Below are 24,817 nucleotides of genomic sequence, written 5' to 3' on the forward strand. Positions count from 1 at the left end.
CATTCCATTCCTCAAGACAGGAACAGTTGTAAAAACTTATAGTAATTATTAGGTTTTGACAGTATATGTTCATAGAGCTAGGTGTAGAAGTGTGTGTGTTTGTGTGCACACAGGCATCCATACGTGGCTTGTTTTGCGTGTGGCCTTCCCCCTCAGACTGAGCTTTTTCACCTTTCTTTGCATCCCCAGAACTTGGCAGAGTGTCTGCCACGTTAGGGCCTTTGGAAACTTTTTTTTTTTTTTTTTTTAGTTTTTGCAGGATTAAGTGGCTTGCCACACAGCCAGGTAATTATTAAGCGTCTGAGGCCGCATTTGAGCTCCGGTCCCCTGAGTCCGGGGCCGGGGCTCCATCCACCGCGCCCCCTAGCCGCCCGGGCTTCCTACACTCTGCCGCCTGCCTGGCCTTGGGGCAGGAGGCACCTCCCGATCTCCTCCCTCTTCACACCCCGCTGCCCAGGAGGGCGGAGCCGGCTTGTTGTGCTTGTCCAGAGCGCGGCGTCCGGGACGAAAGGAGGCAGCCGCGGACGGGAGATTTCGGGGACACCAGAAAGCACTTGCGCCGTAAGCGCGGGGCGCTGCGGGGCCGCGGCTCGGGGCGCTGACCCGCCCGACTGGCACGGTCTGCCTGGGCGGGGCGGGGCGGGGCGTGTCACAATCCCACTTCCAATAGGGGGAGGCTACAACTGTAGGCACCGCCCCCTCCTCCGCTCGCTCCCGCCCCCACCTCGCCCGAGGCCCCGCGCATGCTCCCTTCCCAGGCAAAGCCCCCGGCTTCTCCTTTAAGACTCCCCCCCCTCCCCGCCCCGCCCCCGTTTGGAGTCCTGAAGCTGCCGCCCCCACGCGAGCCGGAGCGGTTGCGCGGCGCAGGCGCACTGGCGCCCCTCGGGGTCAGCCGGGCGGATGTTTACAGCTGTCGGTGGGAGGCGGAGCAGACGCCGCCGCGACCCCGGGGCCGAGTGAGGGGCTGACGGAAGCCGCGGAGCCCGCAGCGGGGGCGGGGGCGGCCTCGCCGAGGGCAGGGGCGGGCGGGGCCGGGCCCCGGCGGGGCGGCCGGCGCCCAGACCCGGGACCGCAGGGCGCGGCGCAGCGCGGGCCCCGTCTCCGCCGAGGCCCGAGGTAGACCCGGCGGCCGAGGGTGTGGGGGCTCGGGGGCGGGAGCCCGGGGCCGCCGCTCGTCCCCCGGGGCCCGACCCCCCCCCCGGGCGGGACCTGGGGAAGCCCCGGGCAAGTCCCCGTGCAGAGCTGCGGCCCCCGCGGGAGCGCCCCCGGCCCAAGGCCCCGGAGCGGGGCGCCTCGGGCCCTGACGCCGGCCCCGGGGAGCCAAGGTCAAACGGGGCAGAGGCGGGATTCGAACCCCGCACTTCCGGGCGCCCCGCCCCCCAGCGCCGCTCCCGGCAGTCCCTCCGCGGGGGGGGGGGGGGCGGCGCAGCGCCGCTGACAAGTGGTGTGGATTACGGGGATCCGCAGCCCGGAGGCCGCCCCGACCCTCCCGAGCACCCGCCCGGCTCCCGGAGGACCGGCGGCCTCGGCCGCTGAGCTTGGCCTCCCGGTGGCTCCTAGCCCAGGCAGCCTTAGAGTGGCCGGCTCTGCGGCAAGCGTGCAGGTAGTTCTTGGCTTTCTCTGACTTCTTAGGTAAGACAGCGAAATTCCTTCTGCATCTGAAATTATTGACGTTGCTTTTAAGTTCTTTCAGAGATGATTTTCCTCGATGCGGATTGTTTGATGGGGTTTTTTCAGAATGCCTTATTCTTTTAAGACATTAATAATTATCCAACCGCGAGTCTTCATGAACTTAAGATCACAGGCATTTTCACAAGATTTTTCTAGCGGTTAGGAGGTATTAGTCCTATAAAGAGTTACGGATAAAAGTTGGAAACTGCAGGAAAGTTTAGGAATTTGACAGTTTTGATAAGAGTAGTTCTAGTAAAGTGTTGAGTGGGTCACTAACTATCTAAAGACTTTAATTAAATGAATCAATAGAAAGGTGATACCTGCATGATTTAAAAAAAAACACCTTAAACCACATTTAGGCCTTAGCAAACTTTGGAATACAGCCTTTCCTGCATCCAGAGGGTTACAGATTGCCTTTAGAAAATAACCCTTGGAAACCTTCCACTTAACATACTCTTCTCCCTTTACTCCTCTCCAAAAATACATCCTACCCTTATCATATTAAATTTTTTAAAGGCCCAGTTGATTATTAGAGGAAGACACTTTACTAAATTGATCCATTAAAAAAAAAACTTGTTCTTTTAAGTAGCTGACAAAATCTCTTTCCTTGCTACTTGAAAATTGGTTGCTTTGTTGCTTGGGTTTATTTTTAAATTAATGGTGTTCAATCACACAAATCAAAATAATGAATCCTGCTGATCCTCAAACACCTGAGCTATAGAGAAATGATGTAGGACTTTAATTTTAATCTGTGAGAATGAAATCTGAGCATTTTGAGAGGAAGAAGAATATTTTAGGGAATAAGTTATTTTAGGTTGTTTACAAGGCCTACTTGTAAGAGGGTATTGTACTAACTTGTTTAGGATTGGCTATCATATATATGTATATTATACATATATGTCATATATATAAATTAGCCCCTTTTTAATTATTTTTGTTAAAGGCTAGTCTATGCCAAGAACAGTTTTTGTCAACTTAAATCCAGTCTTTTTTTCTTCCCTTGTGGGAGGTGATGTTCCAACATTGTAAGAATCTGGGGAAATTGAGTGAACTGAAAATGTGTGACATGGCAATTAAAAAGCCAGTGTGAGCTTAGGTTCTATTATATTAATAGAAATACTGTGTCTGCCTCCAGAGAACTAATGGCTCTGCTTTGTTTTGCCTGGGTCATTTCACATCTTTAGTATTATGTTCAATTGGGGAAGGAGTGTCTTATTTTAGGAATAACATTGACAAACTGGACTATGTCCAGAGCAGGGTGATGATGAAGGGAGAAGAAAAGTCTGAAAGTAGCCTAAAAAGGGGCGGCTAGATGGCATAGTGGATAAAGCACCAGCCTTGGAGTCAGGAGTACCTGGGTTCAAATCCGGTCTTAGACACTTGATAATTACCTAGCTGTGTGGCCTTGGGCAAGCCACTTAACCCCATTTGCCTTGCAAAAACCTGAAAAAAAAAGATTTTATTTATTTTGAATTTTACAATTTTTCCCCCATTCTTGCTTCCCTCACAGAAGGCAGTCTGTTAGTCTTTACATTGTTTCCATGTTACATTGATCTAAATTGAATGTGATGAGAGAGAAATCATATCCTTAAGAAAGAAAAATAAAGTATAAGAGATAGCAAAATTACATAATAAGATAACTTTTTAAAATTAAAGGTATACTATTGTCTTTATAGCACATAAAGCTATGACTTTTTGGTATAAAGATAATTTTGAAAGGAAAATTCTTCATTTTTATAGGAGAAATATAAGTTTCTCCTAAGAAAAATAAGTTAAGGAAAAGTTTCCATTTGCACTATGTAGTTGTTGAACTCAAAAAGAAGTTTGCTGTAGTTTTCCTCTTGAAAACAATTGAGAAGAATGTAAGGTAGGTATTTTTTCCCCTCTTAAAACTAGAAGGAAAAAAACAGAATATTATACCTTGTTAATAGTTTTAAAGGATTGTAGTAGCAGTCATGACTAATGAATTGGTCTTGCATGTCCTGCAAAGTATATATCAGAATTTGATGTGGTATAATATTTTTGATGTTAAATCCTTTATAAGAGAGAATAAATTCAAGGGAAGAATCATCTTTTTTCCATATCTGGTAAATATAATGAATAGATTACCTAATATAGTTGTCCCCTTTTCCTAGTTTGGTCAGAGATCTTACTCTGTCAACTTAATTGAGAATTTGAATTGAGTTTGTGTTCAGAACTTTTTTTTCCCATTTCTTCTTTGTTTTACCTCTTTTTTTCCCTTTATTCCCTTAGTAATTGTAGCTCTTCTTAAGCATTATCCTTGAAAATGGGAGGTGCTGTCAGTGCTGGAGAAGACAATGATGAACTAATAGATAACTTGAAAGAAGCACAGTATATCCGGACAGAGCTGGTAGAGCAAGCATTTCGAGCTATTGATCGAGCAGACTACTATCTTGAAGAATTTAAAGATAATGCCTATAAAGACTTAGCCTGGAAACATGGCAATATTCACCTTTCTGCCCCATGTATATATTCAGAAGTGATGGAAGCTCTGGATCTACAACCTGGACTTTCATTCTTGAATCTCGGTAGTGGCACTGGTTATCTCAGTTCTATGGTTGGACTCATTTTAGGTAAGGAGGATATGGGAATCTGACTAGTTATAGCCTTTACTGTTTCTTATATAGTAAAATTTCTTATGTAGTACAATAGGTAATCTTTTAAAATAAAAGGAATTTAAGTTACTAGACATGTTATTGATCATAAACTTCTTGAATGGTGATGGTAGTGGTGGGGTTTGTTTATGATTCTCCATGGTGGAAGACCAAATTTCCTGTCTGTCTCTGTCTCTCTCTCTCTGTCTCTCTCTCTGTCTCTCTCTCCATATACATATACATATATGTGTATGTATGTATATATATACATATACATATACATATACATATACACACATATATATATATCCTCTCCCTTGCCAGGTTAATTCACTCTCAGAGCTTCTGTATAGGTGACCATTTCTATATAGATGACACTCAAATCTTTATTTCTAATACTAGTCTCTCTTTCCTGGAGGGTCCTTATTTCTACTACAGGTTATCTTCACGTGAATGACCCAATAGCAACTTAAACTCAATATGTCCCAAGCTGAGCTCATTATTTTTCAACATTTACACAGTTCTCCATTTGACCTATTTCTGCCTATTACCATTCATTCACCCAAGTTTCCCATTCAATCACTGATTTATCCTTTGTATTACCTTGTCTTATCTCTACAATAAGTCATCTCATCAATTTAGCTTACTGAGCATATATTTAAAACTTAATGTGTACCAGGCTTATGCTAATCATGGATTACTACCACTAAGTATAGACTTTCATCATGAACCATTTAGACTATTGACAGACCACTTTCTTTATAGGTTTTCCTGCCTCCAGTCCATTCTTTGTGCTTCTGTTAAAATCAACTTTCTTATGCTTCTACCTTGTCAGATTTTTCCTCAAAAATCTCTAGTGGCTTCATGCTACCTACTTTTTAAATTTCAAATACTTCTAGTTGTCATTCAAAGTTTGGTGCCATCCTTCCTTTCCAACCTTATCTCATATTTCTCTTTTCTCTGTTCTTTGTTCTGGAAAGCACAGCTCTCTGTTTACTGCTTTTTTGCTGATGTCCTTTTACTTGTTATTCCCTAGGCTAAGAATACTCTCCCTTCCCTTATGCCTGTTGAATTTCTATCCTTCTTTAAATACAATTTAAATTCTACCTTGTCCATGAAACTTTCCCTAATCCCTTCATAATGATAGCCCTTTGTCCATTAACCCACAGAAGTAATTTTATTTTTTGTTACTTTATATTACATTTCTATTACCTTTTTGTTACTTTATATCACATTTCTATTTCTATGCAGTACTTTCTATTGCAATTTTATTGTTGGTGTCTTAACTGGATTATGAGCATCTTGAACGTAGTGACTTTACCTGTTCTAAACTTCATATTTCTCCCAATGGCTAGCACAGTGCCTTAGATATAGTAGGTACTTAAATGTTTGTTTTATACTTTCTTCAGGATTCATTCAACTAATATTTAATTGACTACTAATTAGTTGACTCCTAAAAAAATAAAACAAAAAAACAACCAACCACAAGATCTTGTGAAATCTAGCAGGACTAGATGTGACCCCCACTCTTCTTGGGAGGAGAGCCAGTGACCAGAAAACCTCTTAACCTGGCCAGCAGCTGCTGAGATCTGTATTATATTTCCTACCTCCAAAGAAAAATGGAGGATCATAGATTAAAAAATTTATAAACCCACTCTGATGGGTCAAAAATAGAACTAATAATAAAATTTTTTGAAGTTTTAAGTTCTTTTTCAGGGTTGCTGTCAACTAACTCAACCCCTAGATATTAATTAAATGCCTACTTTTTGCCAGAAATTGTGCCAGGTCCTGGGAATAAAAATACTACAAAAGCTAGATTGCTCCCACCTTCAGAGAGCTTACATTCTACTGGGGTGGGGAAGGGACTACATTTTTCTCTTGTAATGACTTCAGAATTTAGTTTCAGTAGCATTTTTTCTAATGGGGAGTTGGGATTTTAAGTATGTAGGTTAAGTTTTGAGGCTGTGTTTATCTAAAAATTATTTGGGTTTTATGTATATGTATATATCAAGAATTTATAATATTCATAGGTTTAATATACTATTTTTAGTATATTGTTTTTAAGTAAATAGATTTTTAGTGATTAATGCCCTATGCCCTCATTTCTTTATGAGTGCTATTGATATTAGGAGATTCAGTATCTTATAATATATCATCTTAAATTGCTGAATTAGGAAATTCCCTTTTTTTATTAAAGCAACTACAATATTGGGTAAAAAGCAGATACCATTTCTAGGTTCATACAAAATTGTTGGGATCTAAGAGCCAGATAGTTGAGTAAACAATAAATCACCATAACTTTGCCACATTCACCTCCAAACAATCATAAAATTTCGTACCCCAGAACAAATCTTGGAAGAGCAGAACTAGCAAAAAGATGAGATGAAACAATCTGTTAGCCCAAGAAACTTGGAGAATCATCAAGAAAGGTCTTTCTCGTTCAGTTAATAGGGGAATGCAATCTGGATCAAGAAGCATTCCAGCAAGACAGCAACAAGCCCCATTCCAACAAACCAGCGAGAGATCCTGAGCCTCTGTGTGGTGGAGCAGGCAAATGTTAAGACCAAGACCCAACATATGCCTCAACATAGCCAGGGGAATGGGCGTTCTCCTACTCCAAGAATCATGACATGTCTCAGTATAGCCCCAAGTAGTCGGGCAACTTCCAGTGACCAGACCTCCACATGCTTCAGAGTAGCTCCAGCTAAATGCAGAAACACCCCCCACAAGCTTTGGCTTAAGACAGACATCAGTATCAGGACCCCTGATCAGCACCAAGTAAATTGCCAGACCCCTTTGACCTCCCTCAGCACCAGGCACTCTCCACTTCACCCCTTCAGCACAACACCAGACAAGAGGGTCCCCTGTGAACCTCAGGGCAACATCAGTGCCACACCAGGTAAACAGGCAAAGGCCTATAGTCCCTGGCATAAAAAAATATGAAACAGTGTCCCTTCCACCCCAAGAACAGAGCTCAAATTTAAAAGAAAGGAATAAGACCAAAAGAGATTAAAGCAACAAAAATAATCTAACAATAGAAAGTTATTATGATAACAGGGAAGATCAAGACAAATTAAGAAGAGGATATCTATGGGCAAATGGGGAAATGATCTCAAACACAGAATTCATCAAGGGGCTCAAAAAGCAGCTATAAGAGAAGTAGAAGAAAAATTGGAAAAAGGATTGAGAATAATGCATGAGAATTATAAAAAAAAGAGTCAACAGCTTGGAAAAAGAAAACAGCTGCTTAAAAATTAGTATTGGCCAAATAGAAAAGAAAATACAAAAGGAATACAATACCTTAAAAGTTATAATTGGGCAAGTGGAAGCTAATGAGAAGTTAAGTGAGTTATAGGTTTATGACCAAGAAGAAATAGAAAGCATCATGTTAAATAGGTAATTTTAATTTTGTTAAAAGACTTTTGCACATACAGAATCAATACAATTAAGATTAGACAGAAAGTAGGAAATACTCTTTACAGTGTCTCATAAAGACCTCATTTCTCAAATATATAGAGAACTGAGTCAGATTTATAAGCCATTCCTCAGTTGATAAAATGGTCAAAGGATATGATCAGACAGTTTTCAGATGAAGAAATCCAAGCTCTTTAAAGGCATATGAAGAAGTGCTCAAAATAACTTTTCATTAGAAAAATGAAAATTAAAACAACTCCGAGGTACTACCTCACAACTCAGATTGGCTATTATGACAAAAAGGGAAAATGGTAAATGTTGAAGAAGATGTGAGAAAACTGGGATACTAATGCACTGTTGGTGAAGTTATGAACAGATCCAGATATTCTGGAGAGCAATTTGGAACCATGCCCAAAGGGCAATCAGGCTGCATATCCTTTGATCCACTTAGGTCTGTTTCTCAAAGAGATCATTAAAAAAGGGAGAAAGGACCTACATGTGCAAAAATATTTATAGTGGCCCATTTTGTGAAGACAAAATTTTAGAAATTGAGGAGATGCCCATCCATTGAGGAATGATTGAACAAGCTTGTGGTATATAAATGTAATGGTTATTGTATAATAATAATTGATGAACAGGCAAAAATTTCAGAAAAACCTACAAAAACTTGTATGAACTGATGCAAGATGAAATGAGCAAAACCAAGAAAATATTGAACACAGCATAAGCAACATTGTGTGATAATCAACTATGAATAACTTAGCTCTTCTCAGCAGCACAATGATCCAAGACAAGTACAAAAAAGACTCACTTTGGAAAATGCTAACCATGTCTAAAGAAAGAACTGATGGAATCTGAATGCAGATTGAATCATACTTTTTTCACTTTATTCTTCTTTATGGTTTTTCCTTTTAATCTTTTTCTTCTTTCACAACTGTGACTGATATGGAAATATGTTTTACATGATAGCATATGTATATCTTCATCAAATAGCCTACCATTTTTGGAAGAGGGAGGGAAAGGAGAAATATTTGGAACTCAAAATTTTGTAAAAATGAATGCTAAAAATCATCTTGACATGTAATTAGAGAAAAAATAAAATACCATTTTTAAAAAATCCTGAGGAAAAGGCTTAGGGAGATGTATACTTTAAAATGAGCTCTTGGGGAGGCTAGGTGGTACAGTGGATAGAGCACCAGCCCTGGAGTCAGGAGTACCTGAGTTCAAATCCAGCCTCAGACACTTAATAATTACCTAGCTGTGTGGCCTTGGGCAAGCCACTTAGCCCTATTTGCCTTGTAAAAAAAAAGCCTAAAGGAAAGAAAAATGAGCTCTTTAACTATCAATTCAGTTTTATACTTCTTGACATTATGAAAGTTCATAGCTACTCCTTCCATAAACACAGACACCAACATTTCTTCACCTTCATAAACAAATAATCTCATACATTGCTATGGCCAACAATATTCATCATTCACTGCCCAGCCTTTTAGTGATTAAACTGAATTTAGTTGGACTGATCTTTGGATTATAGACTTGTTACTCATTGCTGTCTCTGTACTTGAAATTTTTCAAGCTTTTCAAAGCCCTTCCAGCTGAAATATGTCTTGGCAAATTCAACATGGTAGAATTATTAAAAGTTGACCTATACAGGTCCTAGCATCCAGAACCCAGGGTCAACTCTGCCATGAGGAGATAATAGAGTAGGATGATAGTAGAAATTGTATAAATTTTGTACACATGTATAGACTTTATTAATGAAGGAACTACTTTCTTTGCCAATACAGGTTGACATCTTCTCTGCAATCTGTTAATCTTGTAGGGAGTTAACCTGGGACACTTAAGTGACTTGCTCAGGATCACATAAGTAGTGTCAGATATAGAATTTGAACTCAGTTTTTCCCAACTCAGAGGCCAGCTGTTAGACTCCCTCAAGAATCTTGGGTCAACTCCAAACGATGAGGCAATAGTAGAGTGAATATGGTTGAGTTGGGAGAATAGAAAGGGATTTGGAGACCAATGTCATAATAATGAAGACAAACTGATTTAGGGAGAGTAAGGAAGTAAAAGAAGGGATTGTATCAGAAATTTCAACGTTCCAGACCTTAAAAATTGTAGAGTTCCAAGTTAAAGTAACACCAAAGTACTAAAAGGTTTTTGACATGAATTCAAATGTTTTGGAAAGGCAAAACTTAGAACTTAATTTCAAGTGTTCAATATATAATACTTCTTGCAACTCAAATAAAAAGAAATTGAAAGCATATTTAGGTATATCATGTAGAACTGTTATTTTTAAATAATATTTTTAACAATGCCTTTTGGAATATAATCAAGGCTCAACACAAGTGTCATCATCCTTATGAAATCTTTTCTAATTCCCTCCACATATTATCTCCATCTTCCCACATTTACATTGTATTTGCAATGTATAGATTTTGACTGTATGTCTGAGGCTTCCTTTCTATCCCTCATAGATTGTAAGCTCCTCAAAGGCAGGATCTGTTGCACTTGAGTACTTGTTGAATTGAATTGAGTATGAAAGCAAAGGAATGTTTTGTAACTGAAGTGAACTGATAAATGGAAAAGGGGGGGGGGCTCCATGTTATGGTTATATAAATAGCTTTCTTGTTTCTGAATACTTTAGGTCCTTTTGGTGTAAACCATGGGGTAGAACTTCATTCAGACGTGATAGAGTATGCCAAGCAGAAACTGGACTTTTTCATCAGAACAAGTGATAGCTTTGACAAGTAAGGCTATTTTTTTTTAACTGGATCCAAGTTTATAATTAGAATTTAACAAATTGATAAAAAAGGAGAGATCGTTCAGTTCACTTTAGACACCTGCATAATGGATCCTAAATAAGAGTATTGGAACCTTGTTGTTAGGTTGAGGTTGGGAGGATTGGAGTTTCCAAAGGTCAATCGGGGTTTTATTCCCACACATTTGAAGTCCCATACTTTGAAGTGGTTCCATTTTAAGTATTTAGAGCCTTAGACATAGATGAATTGCAAAATTTGTCCCTAATATTGCTAAACTGAAAAGAAACTATTCCCAGTTTGTATATGTCCTAGCACACAGATAAATTAAACATATACTTTTATTTTAGAACATAATTGTTCTTATTAATTCACATAATTAATAATAGTTGAGATAACACCAATGTTCTACTGTTAAGAATTGCTTATAGAAACTTTAAAATGTTTCTTCTCTTAGTTTTTTTAACTGATTTCATCTAATTATGAAACAGGGGAAATGTTCATAGTGATTGGATTTTTAAAAAAACAATGTCATGTTTCCACTATGGGTTACATGTATTACTTTAAATTATTAGAATTCTCAGTATATTTTAAAAATATATTTTAATAAGTTAATGTTTTATCAACAACTTAATTTTTATTTCTTGACTGTAGATAGTTAGCCTTTTATATTAATGTTGTTTAACTCTGATTTTATCCTTAGAGTACAGTACAGTCCATTTAACATTATCACTATATCCTTGCTGTATCTAAATATTTGACACTCCAAGAGTGTAGTTGAATAGGAAGAGCTCTTGGCTTAAAAGTCAAAAGTTCTACTCCTGTTTCTGCTACTTACTCAACAAGGCACTTTGTTCCTTAATCATCAGTTTTTTTCATTTGTAAAATAGAAATTTATTATGCATAATCTATCTATTTAAAGTGGACTTACTTTAAATAATGCTATAAATTTAATGGTCTCATACTTGTTTAGATAGGTAGTATGAAGTCATTCTCCCCCAACTCAAATGGAGAGTGATTTGGCTAAAATCATCTAATTCCTTGGTGGCAGAGGTGGGACTCCATCCCCCCCAATCCAATGCTCTTTTCACTGTTGCTCCTCTTATGGTGTAAAGAATTGTTTAAACCATAAAGTGCTTATATACATATGTTTAAAGCTGAAGATAGTTGAGGTGATAGAATAATACTTAGGGTTATATAGACTTGTTGCGGTTTAAGCAAAGTATATGAAATATTCTTGACCCTCAGGTTTGAATTCTGTGAACCTTCCTTTGTTACGGGCAACTGTCTGGAAATTTCTCCAGATTGTTCTCAATATGATCGTGTTTATTGTGGTGCTGGAGTTCAAAAAGAACATGAAGATTACATGAAGAGTTTGCTTAAAGTTGGGGGAATTCTTGTCATGCCACTAGAAGAAAAGGTTAGTTTACTTTCATGAATATAGTGCTTTATTCCCTCTCTTTCTTCCTTTTAATTGTTAACTTCTTTTAGAGACAATTATTGCCATGAAAACATCAATAATTTTTGCTATACCAAAATACAGAATCATGTTACAGTGTAGGCAACAATGTAACTCATAGAGAGCTTGAACGTTCATTTCAACCCTTCTTTATGCACCTTCTTTATACTGCTTTTGACTGAAGTATCCTTTATTGGATGTTTCATAAAGCAAATTACTCAATCAGTAATCTGTGAAAAGATCATAGATTAAGAGCTAGTAGGAAAGGACCTTAGAGGTCATCTGCTTCATGTAGCCTCATTTTAAAGATGAGGTAACTTAAGTTCTAGATGACTTTCTGAAACTATGGTCAGCCCTTGGGCTCATTGTAGTATCATCATAAACATAAATTTTAAATTGGGACCAAAATGGTTAGCATTAGGCATAGTCTACTAATTTCCTCATTTTTGTCAGACTGTCATTTACTGGATTAGTAGATCTTGGAATAACTCCCACTGTTAAAGTCTTTTATCAGTCCTTTGCTTTATATACTATTTTTCCTCCCATCCAAAGATACAATAATAAGTTTATTAACAGGCAAAAAAGACTAGGAAATTTCAGTGATATAAAGAAAAGGGTAAGGAGAAATAGTAAAAAAAAAAAAAAGGATAAAATTAGAAGCAGTAGTATAAATTTATATTCAAGATCCTTTAACAGAACTCTACAAAGGGACTCCAGGAATATACTTTTCTACTTACCTATGTGGTTTGGGATCAGAAGCTGCTAAGAAATAATTTACAGATTGTTAGAAACATCTGACATTGTAAAAAAAAAATGGGCACATGAAAGCTGTAGGAAAAACTTGCTACAATAAGGATAATATCGGCATATTAAGAGTTAGTCCTCCTGTATTTTTAGTATTCACTTTAATTTGGTGAGTAATTTTGCATACAGCACAGTGGTAATAAGATTAAAACAAGTTTTATCAAGGAAGCCACTGTTTTTCCTTTAGCAAACCTAATTTTAAGAGGCATGCAGTATTCTTAAATGTAGTTCTTATTTCTTTAGGGACACATCTTTTCCACAACATTCAATAAACATTTTTTAATTAAGTAATGTGTGGAATTTGTCATATACTTTTTTAAAAAGCATGAAATGAAGATTTGTAGTTTCATATACAATCCTCTTTACATATTCTGTTATATATTTGAACAGACTCTAGTGTTTTTGTTCAGAAAAAATAAGGAAAATGAACTGTAAGCAATTATAGATATGGGTCTGGACCTCGGGGGAGAGGTTAAAGGGAGACTAAAAAAGATCACCTACTAAGAGATGGTATTTGAAAACTGGGAGAGTAAATGAGATTGCCAAGTGGAAAAGAAAAAGACCAAAAAGAGATAAGCACTGAGTATGGACCCTTAAGGGATACCTGCATTAAGGTAATAGGAAGAGGATAAGGATATCAAAAGAAAAGAGTGGTAGGAGAATTACAAGATTTAGCTTTTTAATTGATGAAAAAGCTAAGATCCAGAAGGGCTACATCCCTTTGGCGGAAACAGAGCTGGGATTTGAATCCAGTTTGTCGTTCCCCAAATCCAGTGCTTTCCTCATTGTATTCATAATTGAAGTCTCTGAAACCCACAGAGCAGAAAATCCTGAAAGTAGGGGAGAGGCAGTAATAAAAAGACAAATATCTTTTGGCTTTGCCAATTAGGAAATCATCTTATTTTACTTGGTAAAAAAATAGCAAACTGTAATCTTACTAAAAACTGTCTCTTTTAGAAATGGCTGGCCATTGAAATGATGACAAAGTAAATGTTGAGATGTATTTTTCTTTATCACAGAGGAATAAAGATGCCAAATTTTAAATTTAGCATTTTCTGGTTGAATGTTGTTTTTTAAATTGACATTGTTTTGTTGTAACAATACAAACTCCATCTAGCTCTTAGGTCTGCCGAAATAATTTAGAAAAATTATTGCATGGTTTTATATTATGCATAAAAGAAGTGTATTTTATAATTGTAAAATAATTGTAATTAATAATACATATGCATATGTATAATTTATATGTATGTATAATTTATAATGTATAGACTGTGGAAGAAACAAAGTTATTCAATTTTAAATTACTAGACTTCATTAGTTTTTGCTATAATTTTAAAATGATGTTTCTAGACTTTTAAAATATAAATTAATGATCCATTTCCTCCCTAAAAATTCCTAAGGTCATTTTGCATATTGTCAAACACAGAGTTTCCAAGAGAGCCATGAAAATGTTGCTATTTGAAAGCTAAATATTGTGTGATTATAATGACCTATCTTGATCCTGGATCAGTGGAAAGAGGATGGATAGAGAATGTTACATATACACTTTCCATATCAGTTAGTTTTGTTTATCTATTTTTCTTTGTCACGAGGAAAGGTCCACTGAGGGGAGAAGGTATTTCTGGCCATGACTAAGATATAAATAGAAAAAGGTACCAATAAAATCAACAAAATGAAATTGTTTTTGGAAAGCCCTTGGACATTGTGTTCTAAACAAAAACATTGTGGTACAGTATTCAGTAGTAGTGTGAGATACACCCAGAAAAATTAATTTAGCTACTCATTTGTCTGCAGTTTTTAATCCACATGGACTTTCAAGGCCACCATACCCTAGAAAGTGAAATTAGCTCTCCTTGTTTTCTTTAACCAACAGTTATGGCAGGAAACCAGACTGTGAAAAAGGGAAGTGTCAGGAAGATAAGCTTTGTCTTCTCCTTTGCAGTATTTATAATCTTGTTTACTTAGGGGATTTATTTATTAGCTTAGATTTGATTAGCTAAGACTTTCAAACAAACAATGCTTCTAAAGCCCTAGCAAGTGAAAATAGTACTCTGACCTAGTTTAGAGATCTGGGAACATTCAGAAACATTTGTTACACTGGATGATCTCTCTATCACAGGACTGTTATAAGTAGAGCATTGTTTCTTAAGTAATTCCAAAGTTATGCTGAATTCCTTTTTGCAGCTAAAATAATTGTAGTGAGGTTTTAGTTGAGTGATTTTCGGCAAACATTAGCAGAACATGGACTGATCAAGTTAGTGCTGGTCAAAAGAGATCTGAGTTTAAATCCTGAACTTGATGCAGCATACTTAATGTGACTAGAGACAAGTCATTTACCTCTCTTTACTTTCTACATCTGTAGACTGCAGCATTAATACTTGCTGTGGTTAGGGGAAGCTTTTTGTAAACTTCAAGGCATTCTGTAAACCTGAGAGACAGTGAGACATAGCTAACTTGGAGTTGGGAAGGACTGTGTTCAAATCTTGCCTCAGACACTTAACTTACTTAACCTTCCTAGTCCATTACCTCATTTGTCAAATCAGAAAGTTGGATTTGATGACTTCTAATGTCATCCCTTCTGCCTCCAACCTATGATACCTTGATTCTACTTTCACTTTGTATTTTTTTCCATTATTATCATATTTAGCTTAGACTTTTTCTGGTCTCTCCATCAATCGACAAGCATTTATTAAGCACCATTATGTGCCAACCATTACATAAAGCACTGGAGAATCAAAGACAAACTTGAAGCAGGGACTTTCATTCTCACAGGTCAAAGTATATGTCTGTTTTTTGTCTTTTAGATTTTAAGAATAACTGTTTAAATTCTTTTATAATAGCCAAATATTTAAACTTTTCTCATTTTGTATTTGGATCAGCTGACTAAAATAACTCGAACAGGTCCTTCTGCTTGGGAGACCAAAAAGATTTTGGCTGTTTCTTTTGCTCCTCTGATCCAGCCCAGTCATTCAGATTCAGGAAAGTCAAGACTTGTGCAATTACGTAAGTACAAAGATCTGTATTTGATTTAATCTTCTCCTGTTTGATCAGGGACTGTAATAAAACTTATTTGAAAATTGAATTGTGACCATATATCAAATTTTATCTTCAACAAAAAGCCCTTTAAAATTGTACAGTTAACTGCATTTGAATTTAGGCAGAGTTTTACATGAATTTACTTACATCATCAAATTATACTTTCTTCCCCACTCTAAAAAATTAGTTTCCTTTTTATTATATAAACCCTTGAGGGTATATTATGAGTTGTGAAATTGGAAGGTATGGGGAGAGGAAGAAAATGTGAGACAGTCAAAAGAATTTAACCACAGAATTATAGGAATTATACATGCCTAAGATTGCTTGGGGAAGTATACAGCATTGTTAGTTCCAGAATAGAAAAGTTGTGTACAGAGAAACTCTGCTAATCCATGTACTAGAAGTTTGTCCTACTTCTTATCCTCCATCCCTCTGGCCTTAATTCCTGTGGCTTTTGATACAGAGCGACCTATCTATGCCCCCACTAACTACAGCCTCTTTCCCTCATTCTCCTCCTTCCCCTATTATGGGTAAAACTCACTTTTAGACTGAATGTTCACTAAATATACTTCTTTAAATGGGGCATTTTCTTAATAAAATTGATTATTTGATAATTAGTTGTCTCAGAAATGCAGGTTTTTTATAACATTTTAGCCTATCATTGACTAACTCCTCTATCTTTTTTACCAAATAATATATATTTGTGTTTATGTTTAAAACAAAATCCCATACAATGTCACATTTCTTTGTTGTTTTTCAGTAATCTTCAAACTGGTGTGAGTAGGTGTGTTTGTGTGTGTGTGTGTGTGTGTGTGTGTGTGTGTGTGTGTGTGTGTAAGAGGAGAGAGTTTTCTATAAAACATGAAAGACCATATAGTTCACTGACTCATAATATCACAGTTGCAGGGGACTTCAAGAGGTCATTTGTACCTAGACAGGCGGAATAAGTGAAGGAGGACCTCTTCTTTCCAGAGACAGCCAATTTCATTTTTGGATATCTCTAATTGTTAGAAATTTTTACCTTCCATCAGTTTATGTACAGTTCCCACCCATGCTCTCCAGAGCATGAATAAGGTTAATCCTGTTCTTCCATATGTCAGATCTCAGGCTAGTTGAAGGTAAATTTTTATGTTCCTACAGACTTTTCCTAGACTACACATACTCACTTCCTTATATCTTTTCCATTGAGGAGGCTGGGGCTTGTGGAGGTCCTACACAGGTAGTTTCCAGGTCCTATCTCCTTAAGGATTTCTTCCCAGGAAGAAATGGGGGCTGAATTGCTGGCAGAGCTACTGGAATAGGTTCCCTAAGGATGTTCTCCAATTTCTTAATATCCTTCCTGATATGTGGTTATGTAGAACTGAATATAATATTCTAGATGTCCTCTAAAGAGGAAAAAGTGAAACTACCACCTCCCTTCTTCTACATACTATGTGTCTTTTTTTTTTTAAGATTTTTTTCAAGGCAATGGGGTTAAGTGGCTTGCCCAAGGCCACACGGCTAGGTCACCTAGCCGCCCCTACTGTGTCTCTCTTAATTGAGCCTAACTAGTGTTATGTTAGCTTTCTTTAGCTTATAATCTACTCAGCCTCACAGAATTTTGTTCATAATATTTGTTGTTTAACCAAACTTCCTCCACTCTATATGCATTTTGACTTTTTTAATCCAAGTATAAAATTTGGTTTATTCCTATTATTCTTGCACTAAATTTGGACCATTTTTAGGATTCTGGAATTTAGATGGTAGTTTCTCCTCTTAGTGTTTTTAATTTTATTACTATGCTGTCTATGTCCATATCCAAATTGTTGAGATACTGTTGACCCATCACAGAGTAATGGATAAAGGTTTAGGACTGTCTACTAGAGATTACTCTATAGGTTGATTTCACCCCATTTGTGGCTGTTATTTGAATCTGGTCATTCAATCAGTTTTAAATTCTCCTTGTTTGCCCTTTTCTTTCTTAGATACTCATAGGAATGTCATAAAAGAATTAGTCAAATGACTTAATAAAATCTATATCTATATTCTCCTGACCTGGTAAGGTTATTACTCTTGTTAGAAAAAGAAAATGAAGTTAGACTTGTTCCTCATGAACTATGGCTATGTTGAACTATATGGCTATATAGCTCCTATGGCTCTTATTTGCCATCCCTTTTTCACTTTTTTGGTTCAAACTTGTAATTTTATTGCTGTTGAGGACTCCTATTATGGAAGTTCTCTCCACAGATACAAATCAGAAACTTTTTCCTGTAACTTAGAATCTTAGAGAATTTTCTCTTGTATCAAGAAGTTAAAGTGACTTGTTCAGGCATACACAGCTAGTATGTGTTAGAAGAAGAACTTTAAATTATCTCTTACTGACCCAAGTCAGTAATTTTCTCTTACTGACTTCCTTTCCTGCTACCTCTCTTTTCTTTACTGTGATAACAAAGTAGAGACTTTTCTGGACATTAACCTAGCTATTCTTTCTAGACTTGTCTTCTGGTAACTTGAAAGGAGTGTAATCTTTACTTTTTTACTGTCAAGAATTCTGATTATTTCTAGTTATTATGGTTTATATTTAACTTCCACCATTAATTTATTCTTTTGAGTTGAAAATATTTTAATAAAATATTTTTGGCCTTCCCTTATATATTTGGATGTAGCTATGATTTCATGAGAGTAGGTAGGTGTTCTCTCCATGGCCTCCTCTATAATTCTGGCCTATATCCTGCCATAAACCTTCCATAGAGGCCTGCTTTTTGACTTTATAATATTTTTTAGATACCATTATATCACCAGGACTGTCATTCTCTTATTTCTTTGCTCTCATTTACATGACTGGTCCTCTTTCTTTTTCCTGATTGCATTTTTGTTTTTCATGCTCCTTCCCTACACTGGTTAAATAAAATTATGAGCTTGATATTTAGGATTTTTTAGGGACCAACATCTATTGGTCCTTGGACTTTATTTTTTGTAGTTTTCAATTTGCTTTTCTCTGTTTTGTGAAATATCCAGCAGTTCTAGCTTTTAAAAAACAGGTAGATTGGGGTGGCTAGGTGGCGTAGTGGATAAAGCACCGGCCTTGGAGTCAGGAGTACCTGGGTTCAAATCCGGTCTCAGAAACTTAATAATATGTGGCCTTGGACAAGCCACTTAACCCCATCTGCCTTGCAAAAAAAAACTAAAAAAAAACCAGGTAGAATACTACCTCTATTAAATTCTATTAAATCATTTGAAAGGCTTTACTTTATTAGTCTCCAAATAATTAGGAGACTGACTAACCAGGAACCTCCTGAAAAAAGTAATCAAGTATAGGAAGGAAATCAAATGTGGCTAGGAAAGTGAATCTTAATTTTTATTTCCAATTCTCACTTTTCATGTGGTGTAATGACTCAGGTTTCTCCCTTTATTTCTCTGAAAAAGTGAAGTCCTAGGTTTTGGCAAGGTATACTATGAATGTAAAACATTATAACTGCTTAATATAATTTTCAGAAATTTTTTTTGTTCAGTAAACTTTGCCAAAACTCAAACATCACAAATATTTTAAGCTATCCAGGTATTTAAATTAATTTGCATATTTGATTTTGATTGACTAGATTTTGTTCTGATTTCCTATCAATATTTACTCCAATTCTTCTTTATCTTAGCTCCATTGGCTGTTCGGAGCCTCCAAGATTTAGCTCGAATTGCAATCCGAGGAACGATTAAAAAGATAATTCATCAAGAAACAATGAGCAAAAGTGGAAATGGACTGAAAAACCCACCCAGGTTTAAGCGTAGACGAGTTCGACGCCGTCGAATGGAAACTATTGTCTTCTTGGACAAAGAAGTCTTCGCCAGTCGTATTTCCAACCCATCTGATGACAACAACAATTGTGAGGATGTGGAAGAAGAAAGAAGGGAAGAGGAGGAAAAAAATGTTCCTGAAATGAAGCCAGATCCTCCTGTAAACTTTCTGAGAGAAAAGGTCTTGAGTCTGCCCCTTCCTGACCCTCTGAAATATTACCTGCTTTATTACAGAGAAAAATAAGTCTTCTATTTATATTAAGAAAAAGATACATAAGGGGGGAAGTGGTGAGAGCCTGACAACATGTATATGACTTGCTTACCTGTTAACATGGGTCACCCCTGGCATAGATTGGCTGGAGAATGTGACTGCTGTATACTTAAACATCCTCATTTTTTCTCCTAGTTTCTTGGTGGTGTGCTAATTTTTTTTTAATCTTATAGCAGGATTTCCTTTAAAAGTGACCTGGTGAATGCAAACTGCCTAGAAACAACTATTTCTTCCATTGAGGGGAAAGAAAATCACTTCAATAAGGCTGTTTTATATTTCAGCCATGCTTTAAAACTAAACTCCAGTTTAAAATGTTTCTAGGCAGCACCCTAAAGACTACTCTGCAACAAAGATGCATAAAATAGTATATATTGTGTAATTAAAATGAAAACTGCTGATTCAAATTATTTTGCTTCTTCCAAAACCCCAGCCTAAAGCACAAATTTTACAAGTACACAAAATCACTTCTGGGGGCAATACTCTAAATGTCCAGGTTTGAATTCTGGATTTTAGTGGTATCTGCCCTTAATCATTGGCACCGAGTTTGACTCTTTATATAGTTTAGTAGATTGGAAAATATTGTTACCAGTCTGTTTAACCAGATCATATATATAAGTAAATAGATACATTTTTGTGAGTTTGCAGATTGTAGATTTTCTAAAGAGATAGTGATGTTAATTGGAAAAAGAAAATCAGAAATACGTCAAACTACCCAATTTTGTTTCTACATAGTGAGGATCATATGTATGTGAAATCTTGTATGGATTTTTCTCTGAACAGTTTACAAGCTAAGTTCTAAAAACTTTGTCCAAGTTTAATGTTAGAGATTCCTGAACGGGTATTTTGAGAAATGTCGCAGATTCTTTATGTCTTAAGTTAACATGATTGATGTTCTTAAGAATATGCAATACAAACCCAGATGTGGTTGAACTGAGATGGAAACTACTATTGTTCTGAAGCAACTGACTACTCAGTTTCTCAGAATATATAGAAGATGAAAAATCTCAGAATGTAATTAGTGGCAATGCTCCCTATAGACAGTCCCTGCTTTCTTGACCTCAGTTTAGTATTTTTCTGTAACTAAATTAGAGTAATGAGATTTAGCTTTTATAGTTACACAAAACTAGATTTTTTAAAAATAATTTTTAAGAAAAAAATAATCTTTAAGATTTTTAGTTGTTAGATGAATTTAACTTACAGTGAAATGCAAATTGTACTTTTCCCAAATTATGAAGAGTGTAAAACTAAAAAGGGGAAAGAATTCTCAGTCTTCCTAAACTAGTGAAGAAAATGGTCTAATCTTTAAGATAACCCGACTGAAAAACCTTTCAATTATCTAAGACTACTTTTGAGATACACTGGAATTAGATTACTTAATCCAAAGTGTATTTGTTCATTTTTGTTTACTTTCTTGTCATTTTTACATGCCCCAAAAGGCATGACTAGCCTAAAATGTACACAGTAAACCCAAACACTCAAAGTGTCTAAGATTTAAAACACATAATTCACATTGACTGTGTCTTGTGATTAAATATTATGTAGCTCTTTAAAATTGCAGGGTAAATTCAAAAGTGTCTCTGTACTAACTGACCTCTGTTGATTTAAATAATTTTCTAAAGTTACTTAATAGATCTTTAGTCTGTGTACTAACAATTTTTTCACCACAAATTAAAATCTGTGTAGCCAAATAAAAAGGAAAAGTTGGTATGTGTGGTCCTGAGCTCTTAAAGTTAGACTGTTAAGGAAACTTTATATATTGTTACATTCATTTGCCTTTTGTTTAATGTGAAGGCTATCCATAATTTTCATCTCCCTAGATTTTCAATTTTCAAATTACCAATTCATTGCTTCAGGTCCTAGAGTTGAGAAATCTAATTGGAGGTGTGGGGGGGGATATTGGTGTGTGTGTGTGTATACATATTTATATGTATATATACACACATATATATATGCACTTATTTACATCAACTAGATGATTTTCTATATTCATATATAATTTTCCATTTACATATAATTTATATGGATATAAGCAATTTGGAATAAATATTCATCTGAGATCTGTGAAATTTGTTATATAATTAGTACGGCTTTTCATTGGCTATCTTCAATTTTTTTCTATAATTATATAAGAATTTCTAACTTTCACCACATTTGCCTTTTGATTACTTTAGGATTTTTAATGTTCTTTAAAATGCATAGAAAAATAGTTTTCCCTTTATATTTTAAAATCCAAAATATTCTAGCAGTTTGTGTTTTCATGTTGTCTAGTAGGGCTGTTGTCCAAACAGAAAACTTATATAAAATTTTTAAGTGTAATATATAAATGTGAAATAGTATATTGTTTAGCCTGCAAAAATAAGGGGGAAATTGTAAATAACATTCTCCTCTACTTAAACACTTGCACTGTAGGTTAGCATAACAGGTTATTTTCAGTTTCTTCACAGATTAAGGATAGCATAACCTTTTTTTGTATAATCTATAAGCCCTTTTATGGAATACTGTATACTGTACCCTGGTCTGCTGACATTTATGTTTTAAATATTATGTCACATAGTCTTGACAAGGTAGTAAGGTCACAGACTTGTGCAAAGAAAATTTCAGATGTGTAAATCTTAAGTATGTAAGTTGAAATTCAAAATCTTTATATAGAAAGAAGAAACAGCAATTTTACTGATCTGGAATTTGTCAGTAATATGAAACATGAATTTTATTGAGCTCATACATGAGTATGAGACCATATAGCAATAAAATGCAGTTAAGACGTTTTAGCCTTCTTAGCATTGCTTCTGTGTTGTGCTATTTTGAAAAGTACTTTACCTATTTTTTTCTTTTCGTTGATTTAGTGAAATTACTTTCTTTTTATGTTGGTACCTACTTTCTTAAGCTAGAATTGGTCTGACTTTTTTAATCTCCACTTTTCTGAAATTCTCTTTTTCCATTCAGGTAGATGGTTAGTTTAGTTCTGACTAATTCATAGTAGTCCGGACGATATAATTAGTTACTAATGTGACATTGGCATAGGCAAATAGATTATGGCTCTAAAGAATTTTTACAGGCTAATGACTAGAAGAATCATTACTCAGCCTCTTCAGTATTATTCAGAATATGCATGGAACCCAGGCTCTTGAAAAAGAGAGTGGCACATCAGGTTTGATTCACCCAGTAAGCTAATTGAAAGCATACAAGGGTTAATTGAGTCACCAGCACAATGGTTGTTTTTCTCCAATCATCCACAAAACCTAATCTTTTTACCAGATACCTTATTGTCATCCAATATACTTTGCCCTGAGAAGCTTAAAGAAAGACTGTTTTATTTTTGTGCTTATTAAATAACTTCAAGTAAAAATTCACTTCCTGAAAATGAAAAAATGGACATCTGGTAGTATTTTCAACATTATATTACAGGCACTGTGTTTTTAAAATTACATAACTTCACATATTTATATTTGCCCTTTTAATTAATTTATTTGATTTTTTAAGGCTATGAAATGCAGAGATGACATTTCTTTAAATGTTAAACAGCAAAATGTTTAAGCAACTTGTGTTCAGTTTTGACATATAAAAAGGAAATTTTTGTACATTTTAAAGAGCCTTAAAAATCTAATGAAGGAAATTGGTGAAAATTTGAAATTTCTTACATAGTATAGAAAAAAGTGAAAAATGGATATGTGTGTATATAGAATATACACATACATGACCTTTTGATGAACTGTAAATGTCCTGCAGAACCCGTTTTGAATTATGTCTCTATTCTTTGGTCTAAGTCTGAAAAGAAAGGGTAACTATATTTCATGCCTTTAAATGAACTTACAGTGATGTTGCCAGGCAAGAGACTGGGTTACCCAAATAAGCCAAAGACTAAACTCTTTTTCAGGAATTTCAAATTTAATAATCTTCATACGTTATCATAAAATTAGCACTATCCAGACTATTTAAAACCCTTATTTCTCTAGAAACTGGAAAGTCATCTGTAAGGGAAGGCATCAGTTGATTCTTTGAGGCCATGGTCATTAAATAAAAGAGCTACCTGGCTCCTGTGTCTACTGTTGTGTCTGGTGTAACATACAAAAATTAAAGATCTTCCAGAGCTGGTGGTGTCACACTAAAGATCCACACACTTATGGCTCAGAAATATAAACTGTTAACTTCCTATTACCTAAAGTGCTGCTGTTTTTAAAAACTAACTACATATTTTTGTGTCATTTAATGTCAACAGTTGCTTGTCTTCGGTATTTAGTTCATGGTATTTAGCTAGATCTAAGATGGAAATGTTCCTTTTCTTGGAATATCATTTTACAAATAAAGCTGTATATACTGTGCTGCTAATGTTTCCATTGAATAAAAAAAGTATCCCTTGTCTAATGCATAAATAATATGGTCTAATCGTGTTAGTGACCTTCTAGTTAAACATTTAATCTTTAAATGTGGAGAATCTCAGGGGAATATCTGACAAACAAAAGGCTACTTTTTGTTTAAATTCATAATTCTAATATGAATGAGATCAGAAGTATTTGTTGTATAGGTACTCCCAAAATTTTGATCCATTTAAATTACAAAGGTTAAGGACTACATGGTTAATGGCCCAGTTTATATTCATTCTCAGTTAACATTATATTGCACCCTTGGAATTTATGTGCATCATTTATCAATGACATTTGAATTATATTAGTGCATTCAAGACATCTGTGGAACTTTAAAGTTTTTTTTTCCAGTCACAAGGTAAGAAAAATAGTTGTATCTCCCAAGAAAGTATATTAAATGAGAATATTGGTTATTAGATTTGGAATACTAAAACCCAACTTTTTAAATAATTAAACTGACAAAACCTACTTCTATTGTGAAACTTTCAGGTTTCCAGTTCTGTCACATATATAGATATAGATATAGATATAGATATAGATATAGATATATATATATATATTTTTTTTTTTGAGTTACATTGCCCATAAGGACTAGTTTGTGCCATCTCCTTGGGTATTTCCTCAGCTAAACTTAGACAAATACAGGAGTTCATTCCAAATGA

The 24,817-nt window shown here is 35.9% G+C and overlaps 1 protein-coding gene across 3 annotated transcripts; it reads left to right on the plus strand.

Moving 5' to 3' along the window:
* Positions 1 to 1,055: 1,055 nt before the first annotated feature.
* Positions 1,056 to 24,167, plus strand: PCMTD2 (protein-L-isoaspartate (D-aspartate) O-methyltransferase domain containing 2). Of its 3 annotated transcripts, none has more exons than XM_074210536.1 (6): positions 1,056 to 1,116; positions 3,925 to 4,265; positions 10,345 to 10,447; positions 11,705 to 11,876; positions 15,599 to 15,722; positions 19,385 to 24,167. In XM_074210536.1, the coding sequence occupies exons 2-6, from the start codon at positions 3,959 to 3,961 to the stop codon at positions 19,765 to 19,767; spliced, it is 1,089 nt and encodes a 362-aa protein (XP_074066637.1). In that variant the 5' UTR covers positions 1,056 to 1,116; positions 3,925 to 3,958; the 3' UTR covers positions 19,768 to 24,167. The 3 variants fall into 3 exon arrangements, with proteins under 3 accessions (XP_074066637.1, XP_074066635.1, XP_074066636.1); XM_074210534.1 differs by lacking the exon at positions 1,056 to 1,116 and adding an exon at positions 1,134 to 1,632; XM_074210535.1 differs by lacking the exon at positions 1,056 to 1,116 and adding an exon at positions 1,134 to 1,603.
* Positions 24,168 to 24,817: the final 650 nt, after the last annotated feature.

Source organism: Macrotis lagotis, chromosome 1, assembly GCF_037893015.1.
Source record: "Macrotis lagotis isolate mMagLag1 chromosome 1, bilby.v1.9.chrom.fasta, whole genome shotgun sequence".
NCBI classification, from domain to species: domain Eukaryota; kingdom Metazoa; phylum Chordata; class Mammalia; order Peramelemorphia; family Peramelidae; genus Macrotis; species Macrotis lagotis.